Source organism: Nannospalax galili, unplaced genomic scaffold, assembly GCF_000622305.1.
Source record: "Nannospalax galili isolate Female #2095 unplaced genomic scaffold, S.galili_v1.0 scaffold43, whole genome shotgun sequence".
NCBI lineage: Eukaryota > Metazoa > Chordata > Mammalia > Rodentia > Spalacidae > Nannospalax > Nannospalax galili.
Genome location: NW_008353342.1, coordinates 3,593,209 through 3,617,727, shown reverse-complemented (window position 1 = coordinate 3,617,727; position 24,519 = coordinate 3,593,209). Strand labels below are relative to the sequence as shown.

Genomic DNA, 24,519 nt, shown 5'->3' with positions numbered 1-24,519 from the left:
CTGTAGCACTTGCCTCTATCTCCGGATGCCTGTGTCTCCAGTTGAGTTAATTGGTTACAAGCAGTAAATTTAAACAAGTAAATTCAAGCAGTAAATTCAGACAAGCAGTGCATTCAAACAAGCAGTAAATTCCTCTTTCCCTAACAGCATCCTATATTGCTTTTCTCATAACTAGTTCTCTCAGTAATGCCTGTCCATCCTTTATAGTTCTCCAGCCTCTGTTAATCATGGTAGTTTCCCTTGGTGGTGACCATGTATCTTTAATGCCTTGCACCAGCCATCCCATTAAGGACTGCTCCCCCCTGCATTGGCTTAGGTTGAACAGCCTATGTCACAAAGACAGATGGGTGATTATATAACTCAGCTGTGAAGATTTGGAAGAATTTAGACTCACAATTTTTGCTCCCATGTCCCATACCCTCACGAGCCATGTGGTGAGGGGCTCTTTGATTGCTTGTTTGTAAGTCTTTCCTAGTTTTAACAGCTCCAGTGTGGAGTATTTCCTAGCTACTGTTAGCTTTTTTCTCTTTTTGTATCAAAGGTTGAATCTGATGGGCAGCTTTAGCTACTTTTATTTTTAGGTCGTTTCTTTTCTTATTACTATCTGTCTTTTTTCCTGGGTTCTTGGATCAGTGTTCCCCTAACCTTACACAGATTTAAATGTCTCATTGTTTTTTCTCTCTCTCTTAAGCTCTGAGGCTGAAACTGGATCTGCCAGGACCTCCATGGCCTTTTCGGCTTCCTCAGCCTTGGGCACATCATTTATTATGCAAAGTGGCCATGCCTCTCTCTTTGGGTTCTTTTGCTCCTAAGAGTTTTTTTCAGGCTCTCTATAATCTTTAAGTTTTCAGATCCATGTGGCAACAGACTCCTTTTTTTTTTTTCAGCAGTTGAGCTATTTCCCCATTTGCAACACAGCCATGGCCCTGGGGTTTTTCCCTTTGATTCCTTCTGTGTCTGCGAGGCCTGTGTCATTCTAATTGCATATTTCATGATCCACTGTGTGATCCACATCACCGTTGCCACTAGCCCCCTTGCTTTTCCTCAACTCCCATAGTTTGTCATTTCCAGTGCCATCCTGCTGGCTGCGCCAATTTGTTGCACTATTTTTTTTCCCTTTTCCCTTCTTGGGAGGCTCATGTGCATACCCTCCGAGGCCCCAGGGCTCACAGACTAGCATAAGACATTTTTAGTTTGGGTTTTGTACCATTTTATATGACACTGGAGAGTGGGGGTGACTTACACGAAATGACTTCCCATAACCCATGTGCCATTCAAGCCTGCCCATAGTCCCCATCTGCGTTCGTGTGCTGCGCCCACACGCTGTCTCACCCCATGGTTTGCCTCATCTTGCACTGCAGAGCCTGCAAGACAGGCAGGGCGTTTGCCGGGCTGTCATTCTCACCCCTACTGTTTGGCTGCATGCCTCGCTCCCCAAGTTTCCAAAATGGCTAGGTTAACTCTCCATATAACAGCAGGCTCCACCCCTTTTTGCTCCTCGTCTTGCCCCTGACTGGCTTACCCTTTTTGGAGGAATGAGTAATTTTGGGGCTACACTGAAAAAAATTTTCATTATGATTGTCAACCACCTCTGGTTCTTACAATAGTTCTATCCCTTCTGCAATGGTTCCTGAGCCTTGGCTGGCAGAGGTTTAATATAGGTACCCTATTCAGGGGTAAGTTCTCTGCCATCTCTTATTCTCTGCATTTTGGCTAGTTGTGGGTTTCTGTGTTAATCATCATCTCTTGCATGAGGAAGCATCACTGGTGAGGCTGGAGAGATACATTAGTAATCCCCCTCCACCCCGTTCCACTCTGTTACCTGAGCCTTAGGTGTACAGGTTGCATTGAAGATGTGTCACTTAGGGCTGGGCACCTCACAGTCACTTATTCCCTGCATTTGACCAGTTATGGAACTTTGTTTCCATCTGTTGCAAAAAGAAGCTTCTTTGATGCATATGGAGAGGTACACTTGTAGGTAAATATATGGATACATATTTAGAATATAGTAAGAAATTATGTTGGTCTAGGAGTATGACAAGAATAGGTGTTTTCTCTAGGATCCATGACCATGTTTGTTGCTGCTCTTTTCACAATAGCTAGGAAACTGAAATAACATAAATGTCCCTCAACAAATGAATGGCCAATGAAAATATGATACATTTACATAGTGAAGCTCTACTCATAAGTAAAGAAGAAAAAAAAAAGGCCTCCTGGTGCTTACCACAGGCTGTGTTTTTATACTGACTGTATAGAAAGAGGAGGCAGAGCAAACCCGCCCCATGTACACCTCAGCTCAGGCCACTGTGCCTGGTCTGTATTGTGAACGGGGAGACATGGAAAAGAAAAAACAGAAAAAGAAAGAGAAAAGAAAAAAATTGTCAGGTAAATGGGTAGAAATAGAAACTGTTATACTAAGTGAAGTCACACAGACTCAGAAAAACAAGCGGCACATGTTCTTTCTCATTTGTGGATCTTAGCTCCAAATCCTAGATGTGAGTATATCTCTTGATGTAACTGCAGGAGTAAGGAAAGTGGAAACGAACCATGACTAAAGGGGAAGAAGGAGCTTGAGAGAGGGGGATAGTAGGAGACAGGTGCTATCCAAGGGGAAAATGGGGAAAACAGGGGATACTTTAACTGGGGAGGGAACAGGGAGGGTTATACGGGGGGGGAAGGGGAGGAGAGATAAATAACACTTAGGTTGTATGAAAAAATAGAGAAAATGTATTAGTTCAAAAGCCTACTGAAAAATACATGTACACTCGTGTGTGTGTGTGTGTGTGTGTATGTGTGTGTGTGTGTGTGTGTTCATGTGTATAGCAGAAGGCTATATAACAAAAATCACAGTGCCAGGCAGGGAAAACCTCCCTTCAAGTTGTGGTCAGGATAGTCCAAGAGACTTCCAAAATAACACAGGCTATTGCCACAGCCCTTGATTGACTCACAGAACTTGAAGGTAAGGCCCTATTGCAAAGACAGGACATACTTTGGACACAGGACTTGGAGCAATTGAATTGGAACTGGTCTGGAAGCCCCCTCCCTGAAGACTAGCTCCCATAGTATCAGAAGGTACTATACAAACTGCCAAGGGAGTTTCCACTCCTGTATGTTCTGATAATTATAAAGAGGGAGAGACATAATGGGGACTCTCTCTCCATCTAGCTATCTCTCCTCATTGCTCTAGAAGCTGGGCCACTTCCTCATGGCAGCATAGTTACTCAGCTCACCTTAGTTGTTTTCTGTCTTTCAGGGTCAGTTGTTTTTTAATATTTTATTCATTTCTTTTCTGTGTCTATTAATGTATTGCGTGCATGGATGTAAGTGCACCTATGTCCTGCAATGCCCACGGAGGTCAGAAGAGGGTATTAGATTCCCTGGAACTTGGGTTAGCCACTATGTGGGTGCTGGGAATCTAACTTGGGTCCTCTGTAAGAGCAGTGAGTGTTCTTAACTGCTGAGCTATCTCTCCAGCCCTCAGGGTCAGTTTTTATGAACTAATTTCCAGTGTCTTGGAAACATTTGTTATATATTTTATCCTTATTTTGTTTTTTATGCAGAAGGACAAATTTTGCCAGAAGAAAATTATGCCTTTTAGTTTTACCTAATTTCCTTGTTTAAAAAATGTGAAAAAATTCATCACATCTTTCCTTTAATGGTTTTTGTTGGTGGTATCTTACTTAGAAATATGTCTATGCTTAAAAGCTTATAAAACTCTTAGCTGATTTTTTGAGGTCTTAATTATCTTTTTTAAAATCTTTGAATGAAGTTGCCTTTCCATATCTGTGTATTCTACAGACTCAACCAGCCATGGGTCAAAAATACATGTTTGTGTTGTGTTGTGCTTTGTTGTTTTGCTTTGTTTGAGACAGGGTCTCACATAGTCCAAGCTGATCCTGAACTTGCTGTACAAATGAGACTGGCTTTCAACTCCTCATCCTCTTGCTTCAACATCTAGAGTACTGGGATTACAGGCATGTATCATGACCACCATGTTTCAAAACTGTAACTGAGCATGGTGGTTCATGCCTTCAATAACAGTACTTGAGAGACTGAAGCAAGGAGATTACTGTGAGTTCCAGGCCAGGCTGGACTACAGAGTGAGATCCTGTCTAAAAATATATATATACATATATATATATATATATACATACACATATAGTAATTAATTAGTTAGATAATTAATTAAAGGTTCCATCTGCACAGAACATATAGTGACTTTTTAATTGCCATTATTCCCTAAACAAGTAGGGGTGTCCAAACTTTTGACATTGTAACCTGATGCTGTCATCTACAAATATGTTAAGCCACATTCATAGCTGACAATGGGCCTCAGGTTCGGCACACTGACATTCAAATGACTAATTATATAGCATTTGCATTGTACAAAGTATTATACAAATCTAGAAATGATAGAATGCAAGAGAATGGATATAGGTTATATGCAAATAGCACACCATTGTATATAGGTGAGCATCCTTGACTTTTGATATCCATGGGGTTCCCAGTACCAAGCCCCATGAATACTGAGGAACCCCACAGTATATAGACAGGTTGGAAAATTGCTAAAATGGAAGGAAGACACATATAATTCCATGAGTAAGCAAAATAGAGACAGACCTATGACCATTACCACCATGTGTTTTACTCTCCTAGTGTGTGATTTAGTGTGATTGGGTCAGCGTTTCTTATGCTTCTGCGTGGTCTTCATAATTACATTTCACATTGATTTTATCAAATGAATATATAGGAATTATGTTCTTGCAGCTTATGATTTATATTTTAGTAATTATTTCTTGAACAGGATATATATATATATATATATTATAATTGCTAGGCAGGAAATTTTCAGGGACTAACTTTGTTTACTTTTGCATGACTGTGGAAGCATGGTGCACCTAGGCTCTCACACACAGCACCACATACCTGCAAGTTCAGTTCAGGGTATTCGGCCAAGTCTTGCTAGCAAGGCTGTCATACATAGCACCACATACCTGCAAGTTCAGTTTAGGGTATTTGGCCAAGTTTTGCTATGAAAAAAATGAGGAGAAAGCACAAGCAGCAATTACTCATCACTCAGCCCATTTTTATCACTCATTTAATTACAAGCAGACTTTTCAAAAGAGCTTATGATTTATATTTTACTGTATACATGATACCTCAATTATTTTCTAAATATTCTGTGTGCATGCTTAGTTTTAGGAAAGTTGCTGTTCAAGTCACATACATCATAATGCAAAATTCCTCATCAGTACCACCAAAAGATCAAGGTAAGACTAGCTGTGCTACAGAGGAGGACAATGTGCATGGTACGGCCTGTACTGTCCACTTGTAAGATGATATATTACATAAAATTAAAAACAAAAACTGTGATTACAGATAAAAGTTGGTTTCCTTTGGTGAATTAACCTAGTGAATGGGGATTCCTGAGTTGCCAGGATGTTTGGTAAGGATGTGTCTTCTTTCCTGGGCTAATAGGCTTCAAGAGCAGACTGCCTCATTCCACGCAGAACTAAGAGCCCAGCCCACCAGCTGCCCATTAACTGGAGCTAATAGATTCAGTGGAATTATGGATGTGGCTTCACTGAAGCAGAATGGCACAGGTATCTTAATGAGTATTACATTCATACATTATATATGTATATTTATATTCATAGTCATACACATGAAGACACACATTAGGGAGAGAGGATATTTGCTCATATGATCTTGACCTGTCTTCATACCCATTCTAAAAGAAACCAGTAAGAAAAATTAATTCACCTCCACACAACTTATAAAAACTATATATCTTTTTTTTTTTGAGATTATGTTGCCTATTCTGGCCTTAAACTTAGAATTGTCCCACATCAGCTTCCTTAGTAAACATTACAGGTATGCAATGCCATATCTGGATGATAACATGATTTAATATTTTTTTCTTTAACAGAAGCTTCTGGAACTTTCAGAAAAAAGACAGCTTACATGCAGAAATAGATTCATTGATAAAGAATAATTATATTGTTCCTCTGTAAAGGGTATACTCTGATCTGTTATTTCCTTTGCCCTGTACTGGGACAGAAAAGAAATTTTTGGCATGATTATGAGAAAAGATATTATCTTTGTATCATGTAAAATTGCACAATCTTAGTATGGGGGTAGATTTTGGCAAAAGGAATTTGCTATAAAGAATCCTTAAGATAAACAGAACAAACACTCTGATCTCTCCACCCATAAAAAGATAGTATCTTAAGTCTTAAAAAGCAGGGAGGCTGGTTTTGTAATTCAGTTTTACCACTTAATGGTATAATCTTGAGTATATCATGTGACATCAGCATCCTTATCTATAAATCTGTAAAATGAAGATAGTAAATCCCACCCTGTAGGATATATGGAGACTAAAGGAGCTAATTTATATACATCACCCAGCATATTACTTGCCAAATAGGCTCTTAAGATGATAGTCTCTGTACTCTTTATAATTGTTAACAAGGAGTTTCCTCCATCTTGGTGGTTGGTCAATGAGCTGAACACGAGGCTGCTTCCTACTTGGGATACCTAGTTGTCTTAGAAGGCCAAGCATAATTCTAGAGGACCAATGGCAGGCAAGCCAGGAGCAGACCACATATCTTGGGATGTCATCTAGTATTGGGCCAATAGGAGAATAAGTGCCGTTGAGATGCACACAGAATCCAAGCTCTCAACACTAAGGCAAGGAAAAAACATGAGAATGGGAGAGGGAGCCAGTCCTAAGTACAAATGAAGAACCTGAGTCTGCGTGCTCTGCTGTGTATTCTTTGGAGTGGCTAGTAGCAGATGGAGGGATTTGAAATTCAATGTCTTAACTAGTGTTACCTCTTTAACTGAGGAAGCAAGGATGGCATAATTGAGTTAAAGAAAGACACCCCCTCCCTGATCTATGGACCTCAGACAAGTCATTTTGCCCATAAGCCTCAGTTTCCCTGTTAGAAAGTCCAGAATTGTTAGACATTCCTTTTTAGCTCTAAGGTGTTACAAGTCTTTATGAGCAGTCACTAAGCAGAGTTGCTTGGCTTTAGCTAATCAGGGGAGGTACAGCTGCCACCCCTCCCACCTTTTGCCTGCTTTGCCTAGCCTAGAGTTTTGTTCTGTTTCTGTGCTGTCTCTGGGCTGTTATAAGCTTGGTTACCAGCATTGATATGGCCTCCAGATGAGCCTCCTCTAAGATTTACTGTCCCTAGTAATTTCCAATGAGGGACTCAAGATGCTTAAGCTGCAAACCTGAAAATTGATAGAGATAACAGCTAAAAGAAAATGGGTAGTCAAGTGCATTGATCTGACAGTCACTCTACTACAGCTTTCCATCCTTATTTAGTTAGGTCTAATAGTAAGCTTCATGTAATCTTTATTTTAAAGGCTCAGGGAAGTGAGGAACTTTTGCCAGGATCACCAGGAAGCCGCTTACAAGATCACAGTCCAAAATTCACTATTCATCTCCAGCATCGCCATATCAACTTACAAAGTAGATAATCCCCTTTTTCTTCCCTATCAATACTTAATTATATATTTGAATTCCTAAATTCCATTTAAATCAGTGTAGACAAAAATTTTATTATGAGAAATTACTCTAATAAAGAAATGCAGTATATATGAGTAATTGAGACCTAAGAATTGCCCAGTTTTTCATTAACTTTACTCATTTGTTCAAATGCTTCCTACATACCCTGGATAATACTAATATTTTAGCAAAAAAAATCAGATTCATTTATTATGATTCTGTTTATATTCCTGTCATTAAATACATTTTATGAGACATTAGAACGTAACTGAGTATATGCCATTTATTAGGTAAATATTAATTGACTGATTTAACAAACCATTGATGGCTGTTTATAACTATGGAACTTTGGAATTTGAGACTTATAAATACCTATTTCTGTATGTAATTCAAATAGTGTATCACTAACAGAGTTGTGGGACTTAAAATATCCCACCAGCACACTATCATCTAACAAGTTTATATGCTCGGCCAGTTAAATGACAGTCAAGGTGACTCTACCAAGAACTGTATGCTCTCGTGGTTGTAGAGTGAGTCAGACAGGACCTGGACTGTTAGGCAATACAGGGAGGGAGGGAGACAGGCTGTGGGTCGGGAGAAGAGAAAACGCAAGTGCATTTATTCACTTTTATTTTCTGTCTACACAAATGTAAGCAGCATTGCCAAATAGCTGTCTGTCAGGGGTAGTCTCTGTTTCTCCAAGTCTGAGCTCTGGGTAGGGCAGGAGGAATTTGAAGTTCTACTGCTCCTGGGTGACAAAGACTCTTCATTTTTATCCACCTGAGACTCTCTGTCTTATGGGAATCACCAGGAATTCAGTCATTAGCCAATTTCATGATTTGGTTTTGCAGTTTTCAAGGCAAGGCTGCTGCAGGTAGAAAGCTCTTCCTGTACAGACTTCTACCACTTGCCTGAACTCTGCCCTAACATTGGATTTACCTAAATGTAGTTTTCCCACTGTGGGTGCTCTTTCTGCCCAATGAGCAGAAGTAGACATGGGAAACAGTCTCCTTCAGGACCGCTTTTAGCTGAGCATGTGCTGTCCTGCTTCATTTTGTATACTGTCCAACTACAGGGCCACAGCCATGACTGTGTATCTTGTGTACTCCTGTGGATTCTTTTTTTTTTTTTTTTAATGTATGCATGTATTGCCTGCATGTAGGTCAGTGCACCCGTGTCGTGCAATACCTGCGGAGGTCAGAAGAGGCTGTCGGATCCCCTGGGACTAGAGTTACAGACAGTTGTTAGCTGCCATGCGGGTGTTGGGATTCAAACCCCGGTCCTCTGCTGAGCCATCTCTCCAGCCCCCCCCCTTTTTTTAATGTATATGAGTGTATTGCCTGCATGTTGTGCATCCATGTTGTGCAGTGCCTGCGGAGGTCAGAAGAGGGTGTCAATCTCCTGGAACTGGAGTTATGGGCTGTTGTTAGCCACCTTGTGGGTGCTGGGACTCAAACCCTCATTCTCTGCAAGAGCAGGCAATGATGTTAACTAGTGAGCCATCTCTCCAGCCCATGTGGATCTTTTTTTAAGGGCCTAGGAAGATGGCTCAGTTGGTAAAGTGCCTGCTGTGCATATATAGGGACTTGAGTTCCTAGCACCTGTGTGAAAAAAAGTTAGCTCAGCAGCCAGTGCCTATAATCTCAGCATTGGGAGCAGCCAGTGCCTGTAATCCCAGCGTTGGGAACAGCCAGTGCCTGTAATCCCAGCGTTGGGAAGAGCCAGTGCCTGTAATCCCAGCGTTGGGAACAGCCAGTGCCTGTAATCCCAGCGCTGGGAACAGCCAGTGCCTGTAATCCCAGCATTGGGGAGGTAGAAATGCAGGATCTCTGGGACTCCCTGACCAGCCATTCTAGCCAAATCAGGAAGTGCTGAGTTCAGTAAAAGACCCCCATCTCTAAAAATGGCGGAGTATGATTGGGGAAGACACTCAACATCAACCTCTGACCCACATAGGCAATTAAAAAAAATTTTTTTTAAAATAATAGCCAGGTGTGGTCATTCACATCTGTAATCTCAGCCCTTGGGAGGGTGAGGCAGGAGGACAGCCAGTAAACTAGGTAGTGAATTCTAGGCCAGCCAGGAATACAAAGTAAGACCTTTTCTTAGTTAGCTGATTAAATGCCGTGATACTGCCAAAAACATATGTTCTATATCTTAGAGACAAAAATATATACTTATATCTTATAAACAATTTGGTATTAGTAAACATAGTATTTTAGAATTTAAAAAACAGAGTAACTTCTTAATATTTGTGTCTTTTTTAAAGTTTGAAGAAAAATATCTTAGTTATCTTGGACTGTTTATAAAAAAATTCTTGATGAATTTTTTATCTTTAGCAGGGTTAAAAGTACACTGGCATGAAATAGGTTGCTAGATTATGTCTTTGATGTTTTAAGCACTCATGTTTATAAATCATATCGAATTTTGTGAAAATGTTTCGATCTTTGTTTTTTAATGAAACACCAAGCTAGAGTTCTAAGGTCGACGGAAGCAAATGCTCTTTTAACAAATATTTACTGCTTTCAAAGAGGCACCGATTGAGGAGAAAGCCAGGAAAGCAAACTCAAAGTGGGCTGTGCTTTGCCCCAGCTGCTCTTGTTAGTAACTCTGGCTGTTTGTCCAGTAGGAGAATTCAACCTAAAAGTAGTTGCTTGTCTTGTTAGGTAACCAGACATTGCCACACATGGGACAAAAGTTGTTTTCTTAAGCCTCCTTTCTAGGTTTTCTTTTCCTCCTCCTTCTCTCCCTCTCCTCAGTGTAGTGAAATAAAACTGAGTCCATTGCTTCCACTCTACCTACGCTCTGTGACCTTGGCTAACTCAGCAGTCCTCCATCCCTTCCTCTCTTCAGGGAGGAGAATAATCCTTGCCATGTAATACCTAAGTTCTATTATTTGTAGTCATGGTACTCTGAAATCTCTGGAACACTGCACTAGACCTACACTGGACCACCACTCCTGGGAGACAGATGAAGTTAACTTCCTGTGGGCCTCTGGTCACAGCAATCAATATACAATTTGGTTTTGTGTGTTTCTGTTTAAAGATGCCTACTTTAATATAGTTGATTCATTAACACTGAACTCACAGACCCAGTATAATGTGTGCCTTGAGCAAAGGCATATCTATTACACATACTTTCTCCATAAGGCATGCCACAGCCTTCTCGTGCTTAGGAACACTAGGCAGCACCTCAGTTCTGTGCTTGAGGGTCATTCTAAATAGTGATATCGCCAAAAAAAAAAAATCACAAAATGTGGAAAACATGGTGCTAAATAGACCATGAAAAGGACTTTTATTTATAGCATAAAAGCTGAAACAGGAGGGCAAAACATCCACTTGCGTGACCTCAGCTGAGAATGGTGCATGTCAGGTGGCTCAGATTTTTCCCTGCTCTTTGCACATGTCTGTGAATGACCACGAAATCTGGGGTTACAAATAGCATCCCATGCAGGCAAATTTGCATACAAAATCTTTAAATAATGAAAATAAACTGTATGGGAATGCTCCTTGTAAATTCCTTTAAATCATAGTAGAAATCTCAAGATAAATTGCATAATAAAAATTATTTGAGGGGGGGAGGATGGCTTAGTAGGTGTATGAGGACTAGAGTTCGATCCCCAGAACCCATGCTTTAAAAATATATTTATAAAATAATAAGCCAGGTGTGGTGGTATGCACTTGTAATGCCAGCACTGTGAAGGTAGAGATGGACAGATCCCTGGAACTCACTGGTCAGCCAGTGTAGCCTCCTTAGATTGCTCCAGGCCAATAAGAGACCCTGAGTTCAAATCCTCAGCATTTTCAAACGCCAGGTATGGCCATATACATCTGAAACCCCAGCAGTGGTGTTTGGAGGCAGGAGAATCTCTGCAACTCTCTGTCTAACAAATTAACAGAAATGGTGAACTTCAAGCTCAGTGAGAGGTCCTGTCTTGGAAAATAAGATAGAGAAAAATGGAGGAAGATGCCCAATGTGTTCCTATGGCATCCACATGTGCATACACACCCACCTAAGTTTGTCACACACACACACACACACACACACACACACACACACACACGTGCGCACACGTGCGCACACATGCCCACAAGTTTGAAAATAAGGATATTTTAAATTTCAATTTGGTAATGTAGTATATACATCTATAAAAGTAACCACAACACTGTAACTTAGTAAAGTTTTTTAACTACCACTCTACCTGATCTGGCTCTCCAGCCTTCTTCACGTAGGATACATGGTAATAGGGAGAACAACTGTAATTCTATACTTCTCCTTTAGTGGTTAACAGTTAACACTGCTTTATGACCTCCTTACTGGGAAAAAAAAATCATTCGTCTGTATTAACAAAACATTGTTTCTAAATATGTGAAATTCATATGGAAACATTTTGATCCTAGCAAGTGGTATAAATGCTGCTCTTGGAGTTTGGTGCCATTCTATGTTACAGACCAAGTACAAATTGACATTTTCAAGCTGGTTTTAGTTAACTCTTTAATGCTGGAAATGAAGACTTTCCAATGCAATAACTTCTGCAAAATAGCACTGTGCATTATTAGTGTGCTATGCTGTTGACAGAAGAACAAATGGGAAACACACGCACCTAGTTATATGTCCTTGTACAACCAAGTGGAAATGACCTGGGTGGCCTAAAGCTATCCAAGTAGACCATATGCGGAAGCTATTTTATTTTGGAATAAGATACTATATTTTAAAATATTCTTATTAATAAATTCAGATTCTGAGTACTTTTATTGTTTGAAGTAACTATATTAAAAAGCAGGCTGGTAATCAGACAACTGATTTGCACATGTAGTAATGAGTGTGGCTGTTTGGCAGCATAGTCTCTCAGAAATTCCAATTAACCATGTAAATGTATTTCATAGCATCACATCTTACTTTGTCAGAACCCCTGCTGCTTTATATCATTAGCATAAATGCAGGTGCAAATAGCAGTTATGTACTTTGATAGAAAGCAGTTGGAGATATTTCACTGTGGGACACAACACTCTGAGATTGTGTACATCTGTTCAAATAATGTATCCAGCCCTGGCGACATGCACACAAGGATGGAAACATCTGCCCTGGAGACCATTTGCCATACAGCAGATGCTTGCATCTTTATTTATGCAGATGGTTGTATGATGAGTTGAGCAGGGATAAAAGCCAAGTAGTTTGACAGGGGTATTAGGTGGTTATTGCAAGCCAAGGATACGAGGTAGGCATTTTTGTTTTAAAAGTGTAATAATGATAAAACTAGAAATTCATAAATCTGGTAATGTTTTCAACAGAGCCAACATATTATTCTTGTCTTCAGATTAATTGATATCAAAATCTTAAAAATACAGAAATTCCAATATCCAGCTTACATTGGAAAATACAGCCCAGGCTATGTTCTAGCTCCATGGTGAAATGCTTGCCTAGCATGCAGGTTCTGAGTTCCATCCTGTTCTCCACAAAGAAAGAAAGGGGAGAAGGGAGATTTATGACCACTTTGGTTTAAATAAATTAATTTAAAATGATTTTGAATGCATTTTGGTTTTATTTTAATCCTTTAAAAACAGTGCTCTAACTTTGGAAAGATTATATACTGCCAACAGAGTCTTATGATGTTTCTTAATAGTTAGGAAAAATATAAATGTCATAAAATTAAAAATAATTTGAGATATTCCATGAATATCCATTCAGATTAGGCAACATAAATTCTGAAACATTAAATTTTTGTAAGCTTCTTGCCAAGCATTTTGTTATTTAATCTGTTCTAATACTGAAAATTAGTGATATTTTAATATTTTATTCAAATAAATTTCTTCTTACCGTGTTATCGAAATTTTTCCTATTACTCTGCCATTATAAAACAAAAGTAATGGGAATGGAAATTTAACCATAAAGCAGAGCACTTTGGATTTCATTTTTTATTCCCATACACACTCTCGTAGAATCCCAAAAAAGAGACTGTGTGTCATCTAACTCACCACTTCTCAGACTTCAGAACCCCTTTGTGCCCCTAAGTCACTGAGCACTGCAGAACATTTGCTTCTGTAGGTCCACCTCCCTGTGCTTACCCCATCATTAGAAGCCAGAAAATACATGTTTATGGCTTCATTTCAAAATAGCTCATTACATCATAACATACATAACCTAGTTTAATGAAATTGACTTTACTTGCCAAAACAAAAACTGCAAGACAGGAATTACTGTATGTCTTTTGCAATATTTTTGAAGTCTAGCTCATTGAATCCAGTGGGGTGTATATGTTATACATGTTCATGTGGGTGACGTGTAAGCAAATGCTCTGCAGAGTTCTCAATGACTTAGGGGCACAGAGGGGTTCTGAAGTCTGAGAAGTGGTGAGTTAGATGACACACAGTCTCTTGGGATTCTACGAGAGTGTATATGCATGCAATTCCTCAATTGCTTTTCATCTTGTTTTTTGAGATAAGGTCTTTCACTGAACCTGGAACTCATTGAATAGAGTAAGCTAGTTGGCCAGTGAACTCGAGGGATTCATCTTTTTCTGATCCTTCAGCTCTGGAGTTACAAGCACATTCTACCACACTCAGCTTTTTTAAAAATATTTTATTTATTATTTTTATTTTATGTGTATGATTGCCTGCATGTATGTAGATGCGCCCATGTCGTGCAGTGCTGCAAAGGTCAGAAGAAGTCTTCGGATTCCCCTGGAACTGGAGTTAAGGATGGTTCATAGGCGCCATTGGGTGCTGGGAATCAAACCCAGGTCCTCTGCAAGAGCAGTCAGTGCTCTTAACTGCTGAGCCATCTCTCCAGCCCCCACACTCAGCTTTTATGTGGATGCTAGGTATCTGAACTCAGATCTTCCAGCACTTTACTAACTGACCATCTCCCCAACTTGAATGCAGTTTTAAGTCTCATATCTGATCCTGACTACAGTCTGTGATTTTGTTCATATTGAAGTAGTTAAGGGCAATCCAGTACTATAGTAGCTGGAAGGGGGGAAACTATTTTAATAGTCCTTGCAGATAATTTTATAGTACATCAAAGTTCATCAGATGGTAACTTGTTAAGGTTTATAAGTTGAAATAGGAATACATCAATGTACTTTTTGTATTTTGTTACAAATAGTTAAAGTACTTTGGGTTAGCTTGCAGTTGGGTGAGTCCTTGGGGGTAGCATTCATTGATCATTTGGAAAGCATTAGTCCACCAAATTATGCAGTTCTTCCATATATTTATTAATATAATATTTTAAGAATCATATTCATTACTCACCATTGTCTCTTGAAAACTCAAGTATGTCCCACAACTTCGAATGCTTCTACTTTGAAGCTTTTGGAGCTCCTCTAACATGAGAGCACTACATTCCATAGAAATGTACTTAAATTCTTAATTTTAATTCTTTCCAAGACCACCCATGTATTGCATAGTAATTTGAACCCCTCATGATACTTTTTCTTGAAACAAGCCACAGTTCCCAGTTATCCATGAGACAAAAGGGTAATAACCAGTACTCTTGTGCTGTTGCCAAGCTCTGATGTTTGCTAGGTTAATGATGATAAATGCATTTTCCATGTAGTACTATTTTCAACCTACCAATAGGTCTATTAGGACCTGCACCCATCATAAGTCAGAGCTCATCTAAGTTGAGAAACTCAAGTTTTCCAAAATACCAGTTGCCCCTTGAAAGTTGATTTTTTTTATTATTGACGACAAATATTATAAGGTTTTTTTTTTCTTTTTTCTTGTAAAAAAAAAGTTGTCATACCCAAATCTGTTCTTTCAGTATGTCCGCATGATGGAGGGGAAAGCACATACATAGGTCAGCTTCACAGATGATTAGAATATAATAAGTTAAGCACTCAGTCTGACCCGGACTTGGTTGCATTTTAGTACTTCATAAAGGAATTTAAGGATTCGAGGATGTAGAGAGAAGAGTAGAGAGGAAATGATAACTAGAGAGAGGAAGTATATGCCCTACCTACAGAACAGGTGCTCCTGAAGGTAGGAGGCAGGGACTATTGTTACACTTTCTATGGTTTTGTGTTTAGCAAAAGAATAAGAAAAAGCAAGACAAAGTGGTTGAGAATTCATAGTTCGCTCATTTAGTCACTCTATTGTACAACAGCCAGATACTGATCTAGGGACCGAGGTCCTGGCAATGAATGAAACAAGCCCTGCTTAATTAAGGAGCTTAGGTTCCAGTGGAAAGAGACCAATACATATCGGCACAGAGCTAAGTGCTGTAACAGACAGTTAAAACAGAAAGGGAGGACAACTGATAATGGTATGGGGCTGAGCCCCACCTCCTAGAACGGTCAGGGCAGGCCTCCCGGAAGCTGGGAGCTCACCATGGTGCGGATCGGTGCCGATTGCTGAGCAGATGCAGAACAGGGTTAGCAATCCTGCCTCAATTCTAAGGTTATTCTTTTTTTTTTCCTCTGTTGTCTCTATTAAGACAAATGAGTTGTCAGTGCTTCACCTCCCTCCCCACCCGGAAGAAGCATCATATGTGCAGCATGATTAAGGGCAGAAGGGAAACTTCGAAGTAGAAAAAAAGGATGGTAAATGACTTCCCACGTAACACCTCCTTTTTCCATGAGGTTAGTGTCAGTCATTGGCAAGAGAAATAACTTCCGTGAGTGTAGAGAAGGTATGAGATGTGTGCCTTGGAAGACAGAAACCTGAGTGAGCCCCAGTGAGGAGTTAGAGTCTAAGAACAAGCAAATGGACAGCGGAATAGATTGTGGTTCAGCTTTCAAGACCAGAAATCTCAAGCTGATAACATTGGCCACTGTTCATGGAGGCTGAATTTCCCCAACTCCAGTCAGGCAGTGGGAGTGGAGAGCACAAGACAGGAGTCAGTTGGGGCAGGTGCCATAGACAGACAGTGGTGGGGCTAACCTAGATTGGGAGTGCCCATGGGTGACCAGCCATGAACCCAGCTGTGGAACCCAAGTATCTACCTATGCACACATACATAGACAAGCAGGCTACCAGGCGTGGAGAATGCAGATGGACCACAATTGTTCCATCTCTTGTAGGAGTACAAGAAGCTCTCGAATCTTCCCAGCCAGTAGATAAGACATGAGCCAAGCTTGGTAGTTTTCATCAAAGGAGAATAAAGACATTGGTAGAGGAGAAGCCAGACAGAATCCAAAGGAAAAGGAATCCAAAGTGGCCAAAAGAGTTCTCAGATCTGGGTGATGACTCCTTGTACCAGCTCAGGCAGAGTCTGATGAACTCTCAGAACCTGTAGGCACTGACTCCCCGACACAGCCAGCCTTGTCACTCCCACCAAGGGGTTCTGCCCATCCAGTTCACTCCGTGCCAGTCAGTGCCTGGCACTTTTGTCTGTATTGCCTAAGCAAGTGTCTATACTAAAGAAACGTGTGCCTTGACCAAAGAACCAGCAGGCAAGGCTTAACCTTGCTAGGAAAGGGCAATCAGTGAAGTGCCTTCTCTACCACAGATCCACGGCTACCTGACCTTGCACATTTGTGCTTATCAATCCTGAACTTTTGGCATAAAAGCTGAGGTGTGGGAAAACTTGCAGCAAAAAATGTTATAAATCACTGTTAAAGAAAAATCAGACGTGAAGATAAAGCATCAGTGAAACTATACTATAAAACAGGCAAGAATTTCCCTCAGTCCTTCTCTCCCTCCCTTTTTTCCTTCTTTCCCTCTTTCCTCCCTCACTCCCTCCCCCTTTTGTATGGTGCTATAGGTTGAATCCAGGGCCTGATACATGCTGAGCAAGTGCTTTTACCACTAAGCTACATATCTCCAGCCCTTACTTTATTTTTAAATACAACACCCCAAATGCCTCTTCTATATAAGCCTACTTTTGAAATTATAGAATAAAAATAGAATCTCTTTAAAAATAGTATTGTTAAAAGGCTGTGATCTTAATGATTTAAGTTGCATAGTGATGTTTTGACCAACAGGAAGAAATTCCCACCCTTCTGCATGAGTCCCCAATAAGTTGCTCCAGCTGAGTTCAGTTTCTGATGCTGAAACTTTATCCTTCGGTTTATCCCACTAAAGAAAATGTTTTCCAGGGGGCTGGAGAGATGACTCAGTGGTTAAGAGCACTAACTCCTCTTGCAGATGGACCCAGGTTCAATTCCCAGCACCCACATGGCAGCTAACAATCATCTGTAACTCCAGTTCCAGGAGAATCTGACGCCTTCTTCTGACTTCCAACAGCATTGCATGACAGGGGTGCACTTATACACATGCAGGCAATAAATGTTTTCCTCACCAATGGCATGTTATTAGTCATCACAGATATTTAACTACTGTGATGCGTCTACTACTGAAATACCAAATTTAAAGAAAAAATGTAGTCTTGGCCCTTGGGGGGAGAACTTAGGTGGGGACCAGTGGGGTGGGTACCATAGGAAGAAAGCATTTTGACTCCTGAGATCAGGAGTTCAAGGTTATCTTCTAATACATAGTGAGTTTGAAAGTCAACCTAGGCTACATGAAACCCTGTCTCAAAAGCAAACAAAAGTGATTTTAAAGACGTGGCCACTTTCATTAGCTGGTAGAAAATTTCTTGCCTGGGCTTTTGTGTCAGTCACTAAATCTCTTTTCAGGAGATGGTTCCCAGTCCAGAAGCACTGTGGAGAAGGCGCTGACTCAGCATATGTCAGAATCCCTTGGGAAGGCAGTGTGCACAGGTATTTGTCATAGGAGCTGGGACATCAGGAGGATGGTCTATTGCTTTTGTGTGTTGAGGTTCAGTTATTGAGGTCTGAATTTCATCTGTGACTCAGTATTAGCAATTCCCAAAACATGCAGAAGTTCCTATTTACATAGAATCCTTGGAAGGTTGTTAGCTCTTCATTAGATGGTTCTGCTGTTCAGTCATTTGTAGGTGTGGGTAACTACATGGTTTCACTGTCGTGTAGTGCTGAGTTTACTTTGGTCTATGCTACTTAAAATATAAATTAAAACCAAAAAGTGTTTCTCATATAGCTTTTAGTGTTTCTTATCTGAAGCCCTTGGGATGAAAGAAATTAAAAGGCTTGCTTAATTAACATGGAGACACAAAACTTGTTGAAAGTGAGAATTACTAAAAGATATTTTAACTGAAAAAGCTTTTTAAATTTACTTTCCACTTGGGACATTCTTCTCTCCTAAAGAATAGTTACTTGAGGCTAAGGAACCACCCTGTGTAAATATTTTCTTTAATGGCCATTACTTATTTAGATATTAACTTTTAAATTCTACAAAGAGCCCTTGTCTCCTCTGGCTGCACAGTGTACCTACACATCCAATGTACTCAGTTTTGTGGACTATATTTCTCCTTTTGGTGCCCAACTTTTCCTTCTATACTCAAATCTTAAAATAAGTTTCTATTTACTATTGTGTCTGTATGGATACACATGTCATGGCACACATATAGTGTTCAGAGGACAACTGTGGAGTCAGTTTCCTGCTTCCACCATTACGTGGGTTCCAGGGATCAAATTCAGGAGGCCATATTTGTGTAGCAAGTGCCTTTTCTATGCCATCACACCTACCCCATTAAACCAATTTCTTAGTGATTTATTCAGCAAAATACTAAATCTACAAACAAGTACCATCAAAGCTCTCTGTTCTCCTACCCCTAGCCAATTTTCCCTGAGAATCACAGTTCCTCTGCTGCCACTGTCCTGCAGAAATGTGGGCAGTGAACATAGCATGGTAAGCCCCACCAGATGCCAGCCCCCCACCCCATACTGGATATCTGGTCTTAACTCTGTCTTTGAACACCTTCCAGGCCAGTTGCTTTCTTCCTGCTGTGTGTAAACAAAAGCAAGGAGTGTCTTCACAACAGGGCCCTCTAAAGTACAGATACACTTTAGCTCCTGTTCACACTGAATTGCTAACCCAATTAACACTTAGTCAACTGACAAACTGAGATGGGGGTCCATTGGGAATAAGATCTAACAGGATAGATCAGATGTGGGGCATAGCTGAGTTACAAGGAGAGGTAGGGTTTAAAGAAAATCAGTTCCCTGGATTATTTACAAGCAAGCTCAATTTCTCCTTCCTTTCCTCACTCCCCATAAAAGAAATGCTGACTTAAAGATTACAAACTCTTTCCATATATTGTGAGCATTTAAGTTCTGTGTCCTTTTTTCCCCTCACTAAAAATAAATGTCAGAAAACTTGGAAAAAATAGAGCCCATTGGGTCTTCTGAACAAAGGACTGTGGTGGGAAACACCCTGGCACCTCCAGGGATATTTTTCTCATCTAACCATGACACCACCTCTGTAGCTAGATGCTGTTGTACCTATTTCATCAGTGACAACATTTAGGTACAGAGAGTGACCCTACCAAAACTCAAGTGCATGATAGAGGGAGGCACTGGCAACAGATCGGTCAGAACCCAAGCCTTTCAGTTGTTCTGCAGAGATTGTAAAGGAGGGTGTACTACTTTTCTGTTGCCATGATGAAACACCAGGACCAAAACTAACTTGGGGAACAGAGAGGTTATTTTGGCTTACAGTTCCAGAGGAGCCCATAATGTTAAGGCAGGCATGCCAGCAGATGCAGGAAGCTGAGAGAACACATCTTCATCCATACATAGGAGCAGAGAGCAAACTGAAAGTGGGCAAGGCTATAAACTGAAAACCCACCCCAGTGACAGAACTTCTTCCAGCAAGGCTGCAGCTCCTAAAAGTTTTATAACCTCCCCAAACAGCACCACCAACTGGAACCAGATTTCAAACACATGAGCATATGGGGGACATTTCTCATTCAGACTACCACAGTGGCTATAACTACACCTGAAGAAGGGAAACTATAGGAATGACTCTGGACTAAGGACTTTTACTCGGCCTTTCACCAAAAGCTACTGTTGACAATGCAAACAAGCTCACTGAGCCATGCCCTCTTGTGACCTGGGCATGTGACCTTGATTCCTCAGGACCCCACTTTGTCCTCTACCCGAGATAGTAAATGAATGTGGTGGGTATGCTTGATTAGCATGTCAAAGTGCTGTATACAGCATATTCATATTGGTATCCTCCTGGAAAACAGAATAGCTGATGCTGTGTATATGAGACATTTTAGGCCTGGGGATCAAAGAATTCTCTGATTAGGGTAGAGCTAAGCTTGTAGTTCACCAATTGATGGGAGAAACTGGTTGAATAAATGTATGGGTAAAGCCTAGCTCAGAGGCAGAGTTCTGTGAGAGATCTGAAGGAACAAATTCCCTGAGTCTGGTCCACTCTTGGCTATTAAAACTTAATGCTAAGAGTCAGGCTGATTATTTATTCAGGTACAACTGTAATGTGTCTTAGTAATACTGCAGGAAAGGAGTCCAGCAGTCAGGATTTGCATGCCAGCACTATTGCTTACCTGCCTGGAGATCTGTATCTGTAAAATGCTCATAGCAGGAATTTTTCCCTGAGCTTATTGTGAGATGGCTCACCACTTAAGATCACTGACTGCTCTTGTAAAGGACACAGTTTGGTTCCCAGTATCTATCTGGTGGCTAACAACTATCCATAACTCCAGTTCCAGGGGATCCAATACCCTCTTCTGACCTCTGTAGGTATTGCATGTACTTGGTGCCCTTATATACATGTAGGCAAAACACTCATACACGTGAAATAAAAATAAATAAATAAATGTTTTAAATAAATAAAAGAAACTACTGATAAACAAAACTACTAGAAAAATGAGAATTCTCTTTCTTGCTAAGGAGGGCAGTGAGTTCACTGTTTGATGTCAACCACACTGAGCGGAAAGCCTGCTGACTATGGGTATAACCAAGGGGTAGGAGAAGGTTACTTGGGAGCCTGGTTCAGCAAGGCAGGGCACAGCAGGGCAGGGCAGGGCAGGTGTACCACGGAGAATGAACAGATCCAAACTCGGATTTCCGCTTGGAAATGTACTTGTTGCCTTGTGCTGCCACCAATTTCCTGAAATATGGGCCCAAGAAATGACTCAGCGTTCTCACAGCCTGCCTGTTACTGTGGATAGGCACAGCTAAATGTGTCTATTACAGTTTATCAACAAAATGAAGTTGAGCTCCTTGCTTTTGAAACATTTCTTTTACCCCAGAATTCTTCCAGGTTTCAGCATACTTATTTTATCCAGAGACCATGTTGGGAAATAATTTCAACCCCAGCTGGAGTTTATTACTTCAAAGCCAAATAAAAACAGGGAGCACCCGGGTGCCAACAGATAAAATTGAATCTAGGGCTTTCCAGTTTAATAAAATTAAAGCCTAAATTTACCACTCCTAAAATCATTGTCTCTACCACTTAATTGTAGCACATTCATTCAAAGCCCAAATCCAAGGGCCCTGTGTCCAGAGCAGGGGCATTGGTCTCTCTCTGCACCCTCCTAACTGCAGCAGGTGGAATAAGGGAACTTTCGCCAAACCAAGGGCATCATGAGGGGTGTGCCTTGCATAGAGTCAACAAAGCAGGACCCTGTGTTCTGCCATTAAAAAGCAGGAAGGGAATTGATGGTAGAAGGCTAGAGAATTGCCCGTGGATTTGTCTCTTCAGTACCCTAGCTGTGTTGTGGAAGAGTTTGATAAAGCTGCTTAGATGCTGACTCCTGGAGCCTCATGGTTGATCCTGTCCTGCTCCTAACATCAAACAGTGCCCAATGGATCCAGGCTTTAGTGATGAAAGAGGGGGGGAGGATGGGGAGGAGGAGGATGCACATCATTCATTCTTTATACCAGTGTCCCCATCCTCCCTGGGTTTGTCAAAATCCTGAGGGTAGTAAGTGGTAAATTCAACGCTGAAAGTTAACTTTCTTTCTTTTCACATGGCTTGAGTTTCACAAAAATTAGTTCTGTCAAATAACCGGGCTTCCTAAAAGTATCGTTTTCTGGTAATACAAACTTGATGTTTCTGTTTCCAGTGGAATTTTTGTTTGTTTGTTTGTTTTTTGGGTTTTTTTTGTTTGTTTGTTTTTCTCAAAATTCCAAAATAGTATTCTAGTTTGAGATTAATTAGGGTGCCAAGAGAATGAAGAAAAGGAAGTTGTTCCTCAAAAGGAACAGATTGGGCTACGCTACATTATCGTTAGACTGTGAGCTCTGCTCAGTTTCCCATCAGCCTCACTTTTTTTAATCTTTGAAGAGGGAAGCCAGGTTACTTTCCTGCAGGCTGAGTAAGGATTCAAGTAAAAGACCTGTTGTAGATTCTAGGCCATAAGAAGCACTCAGCACCTCCAGTTTCCCTTTATTCCACAGTCAGATCAGTTTCTTACCGGCTGTAAATGTCACTTTTCAAAATAGTTACTTTAATATGCTTAAAATATGAAAAACAGCCCACACTTAAAAATCCTAATATTAAGTATTCTTATTAAATAATTGTGAAAAATTAATTTTACTGAGTGAGTCATTTATATTTTCAGTTAATAAAAGCCCGTGTTTAGTACCTGGGAGTCCTGGGAGTCTCTTTTAACTCTGTTATGGGTAATTCTGCAGCATTTCCAGAAATTGTGAATGCCAGTGGAATTTCTCCTCCTTGTTCTTTGGTATGCAGCTCTGCAAGATCTGTAATTTAGGAGGTGCAGGTGAAGGTTTTAGATCACACCATCTGTGAGGCCTTGTCCTCATGCAGCGGAATAAGCTACTGTTGTAGCTGTATTGCCAAGAAAGACTTCCTGCAGTCATACTTCCTAGCATTTTAGAGTTTAAAAAAAAAAAGTGTAATAGCACTTTACCTCCTCTAAGGACTCCTGTTGTTCAAAACCTAGTTTTAAGAAAGCTATAGTTATTCTAGCATAACTTACCTTCATTGTGAATGTTTGGATTGAAACCATTCCCAGGACTCCACTGACCTTGGGAAGTAATGAGCTCCCGACTTCTCTGTGCAGAACTTCAGGAGGCAGCTGATGTGCCACCTGGCAGATTATTGAATTATCTTTCTGGTCATTAGCAATTCTTGTCATTAAATAGTCAAGGAAAATAACACGAGCCATTCTAGGTGTCTAGATGCAGTCATTTATGCATGGACTCACACTCAAGAGTAGCCCCAAAGATCCCACTTTCAGAAACTGATTCAAATAAGGAAAGTTGGACTGATGAGATGTCTCAGTGGGTACAGGCACTTGCCACCAAGCCTGATGAACCAAGTTCAATCCCCAGGACCCACATTGTGAAAGCTGAGAACCGATTGACACTGGCAAATTGTTCTCATACTCCCTGTGTACACCATGGCATGAGCACATACACACACACACACACACTCACAATAAATGAATGAATAAATACACTAAAAATAGACCTTTCTTTCATTCATTAAGCAGATACTTTGGAGCACCTCCCTAGAGTAAGGCATGAATGGGGGCAGGAAGAAAATGAGCTCCTGTCTGATTTCCAAATTTTGAGTCCCCCCACCGAAGTCCCTTCTTAAGAACTATTCTGTCCATATTTGGAAATATATTTGTGTGTAGCTCCCCAACTTCATAATCCAAGTAATGATAGCGGATTTCATGCCTTGAGAGTCTGCTATTCCTTTGTACTGCTGCGAAGTACTGTGTGTCTGGATTATCACTAGCGGCCTGATGGACATTTAAATTTCCCTGGGTTAGGATTTCTTCTTCCAACTGTCCCTACAACATAGTAAAAACAAAATGACACAGGAAAAACAATGGCATTTGGAGGAAAAGAAGGCTGTGATGATTTTAGAGTCACCTAGGAGTCAAGCTTCTGGCTATGTCATGAAGGCTTTCTGGAGAGGTTTAATAGAGCATGGAAACCTACCCTGAATGTGGGTGGCACTATTGCATGGGCTTGGGTCCTGGATGAATAAAACGGAAAGGAAAAAGCAAGCTAGCATCAGCATTCATCTGGCTGTTTCCTGACTGTGGACACAATGTAGACAGCCACCTGATGCCCCTGCTGCCATTACTTTCCCTGTCATTTGTATCCCCCAAACCTTGAGCCACAATAATCCAAGCAACCCTGCCTCCTTCCCTCCATCCCTCCCTCTGTCCTTCCCTTCAGTTGCTTTTGCCAGGTTTTTTGTCATAGCAGCAAGAAAAACAACTAACAGAGC

At 40.7% G+C, this 24,519-nt stretch overlaps 1 protein-coding gene and 1 non-coding gene across 2 annotated transcripts in view; both read left to right on the top strand.

Annotated features, from left to right (window-relative positions):
• The window catches only part of Znf438 (zinc finger protein 438), a 199,449-nt gene that overhangs the window by 162,411 nt on the left and 12,519 nt on the right, over nt 1-24,519 (top strand). The window contains exon 4 of the mRNA XM_029554776.1: nt 18,093-18,176. Within this exon, the coding sequence (XP_029410636.1) occupies nt 18,093-18,176 (84 nt within the window). The remainder of the gene's footprint in view (nt 1-18,092; nt 18,177-24,519) is intronic.
• LOC115067255 lies at nt 2,208-2,340 on the top strand. Its single transcript, XR_003846682.1, has one exon. It is a non-coding gene; the product is annotated as a small nucleolar RNA SNORA51 (small nucleolar RNA).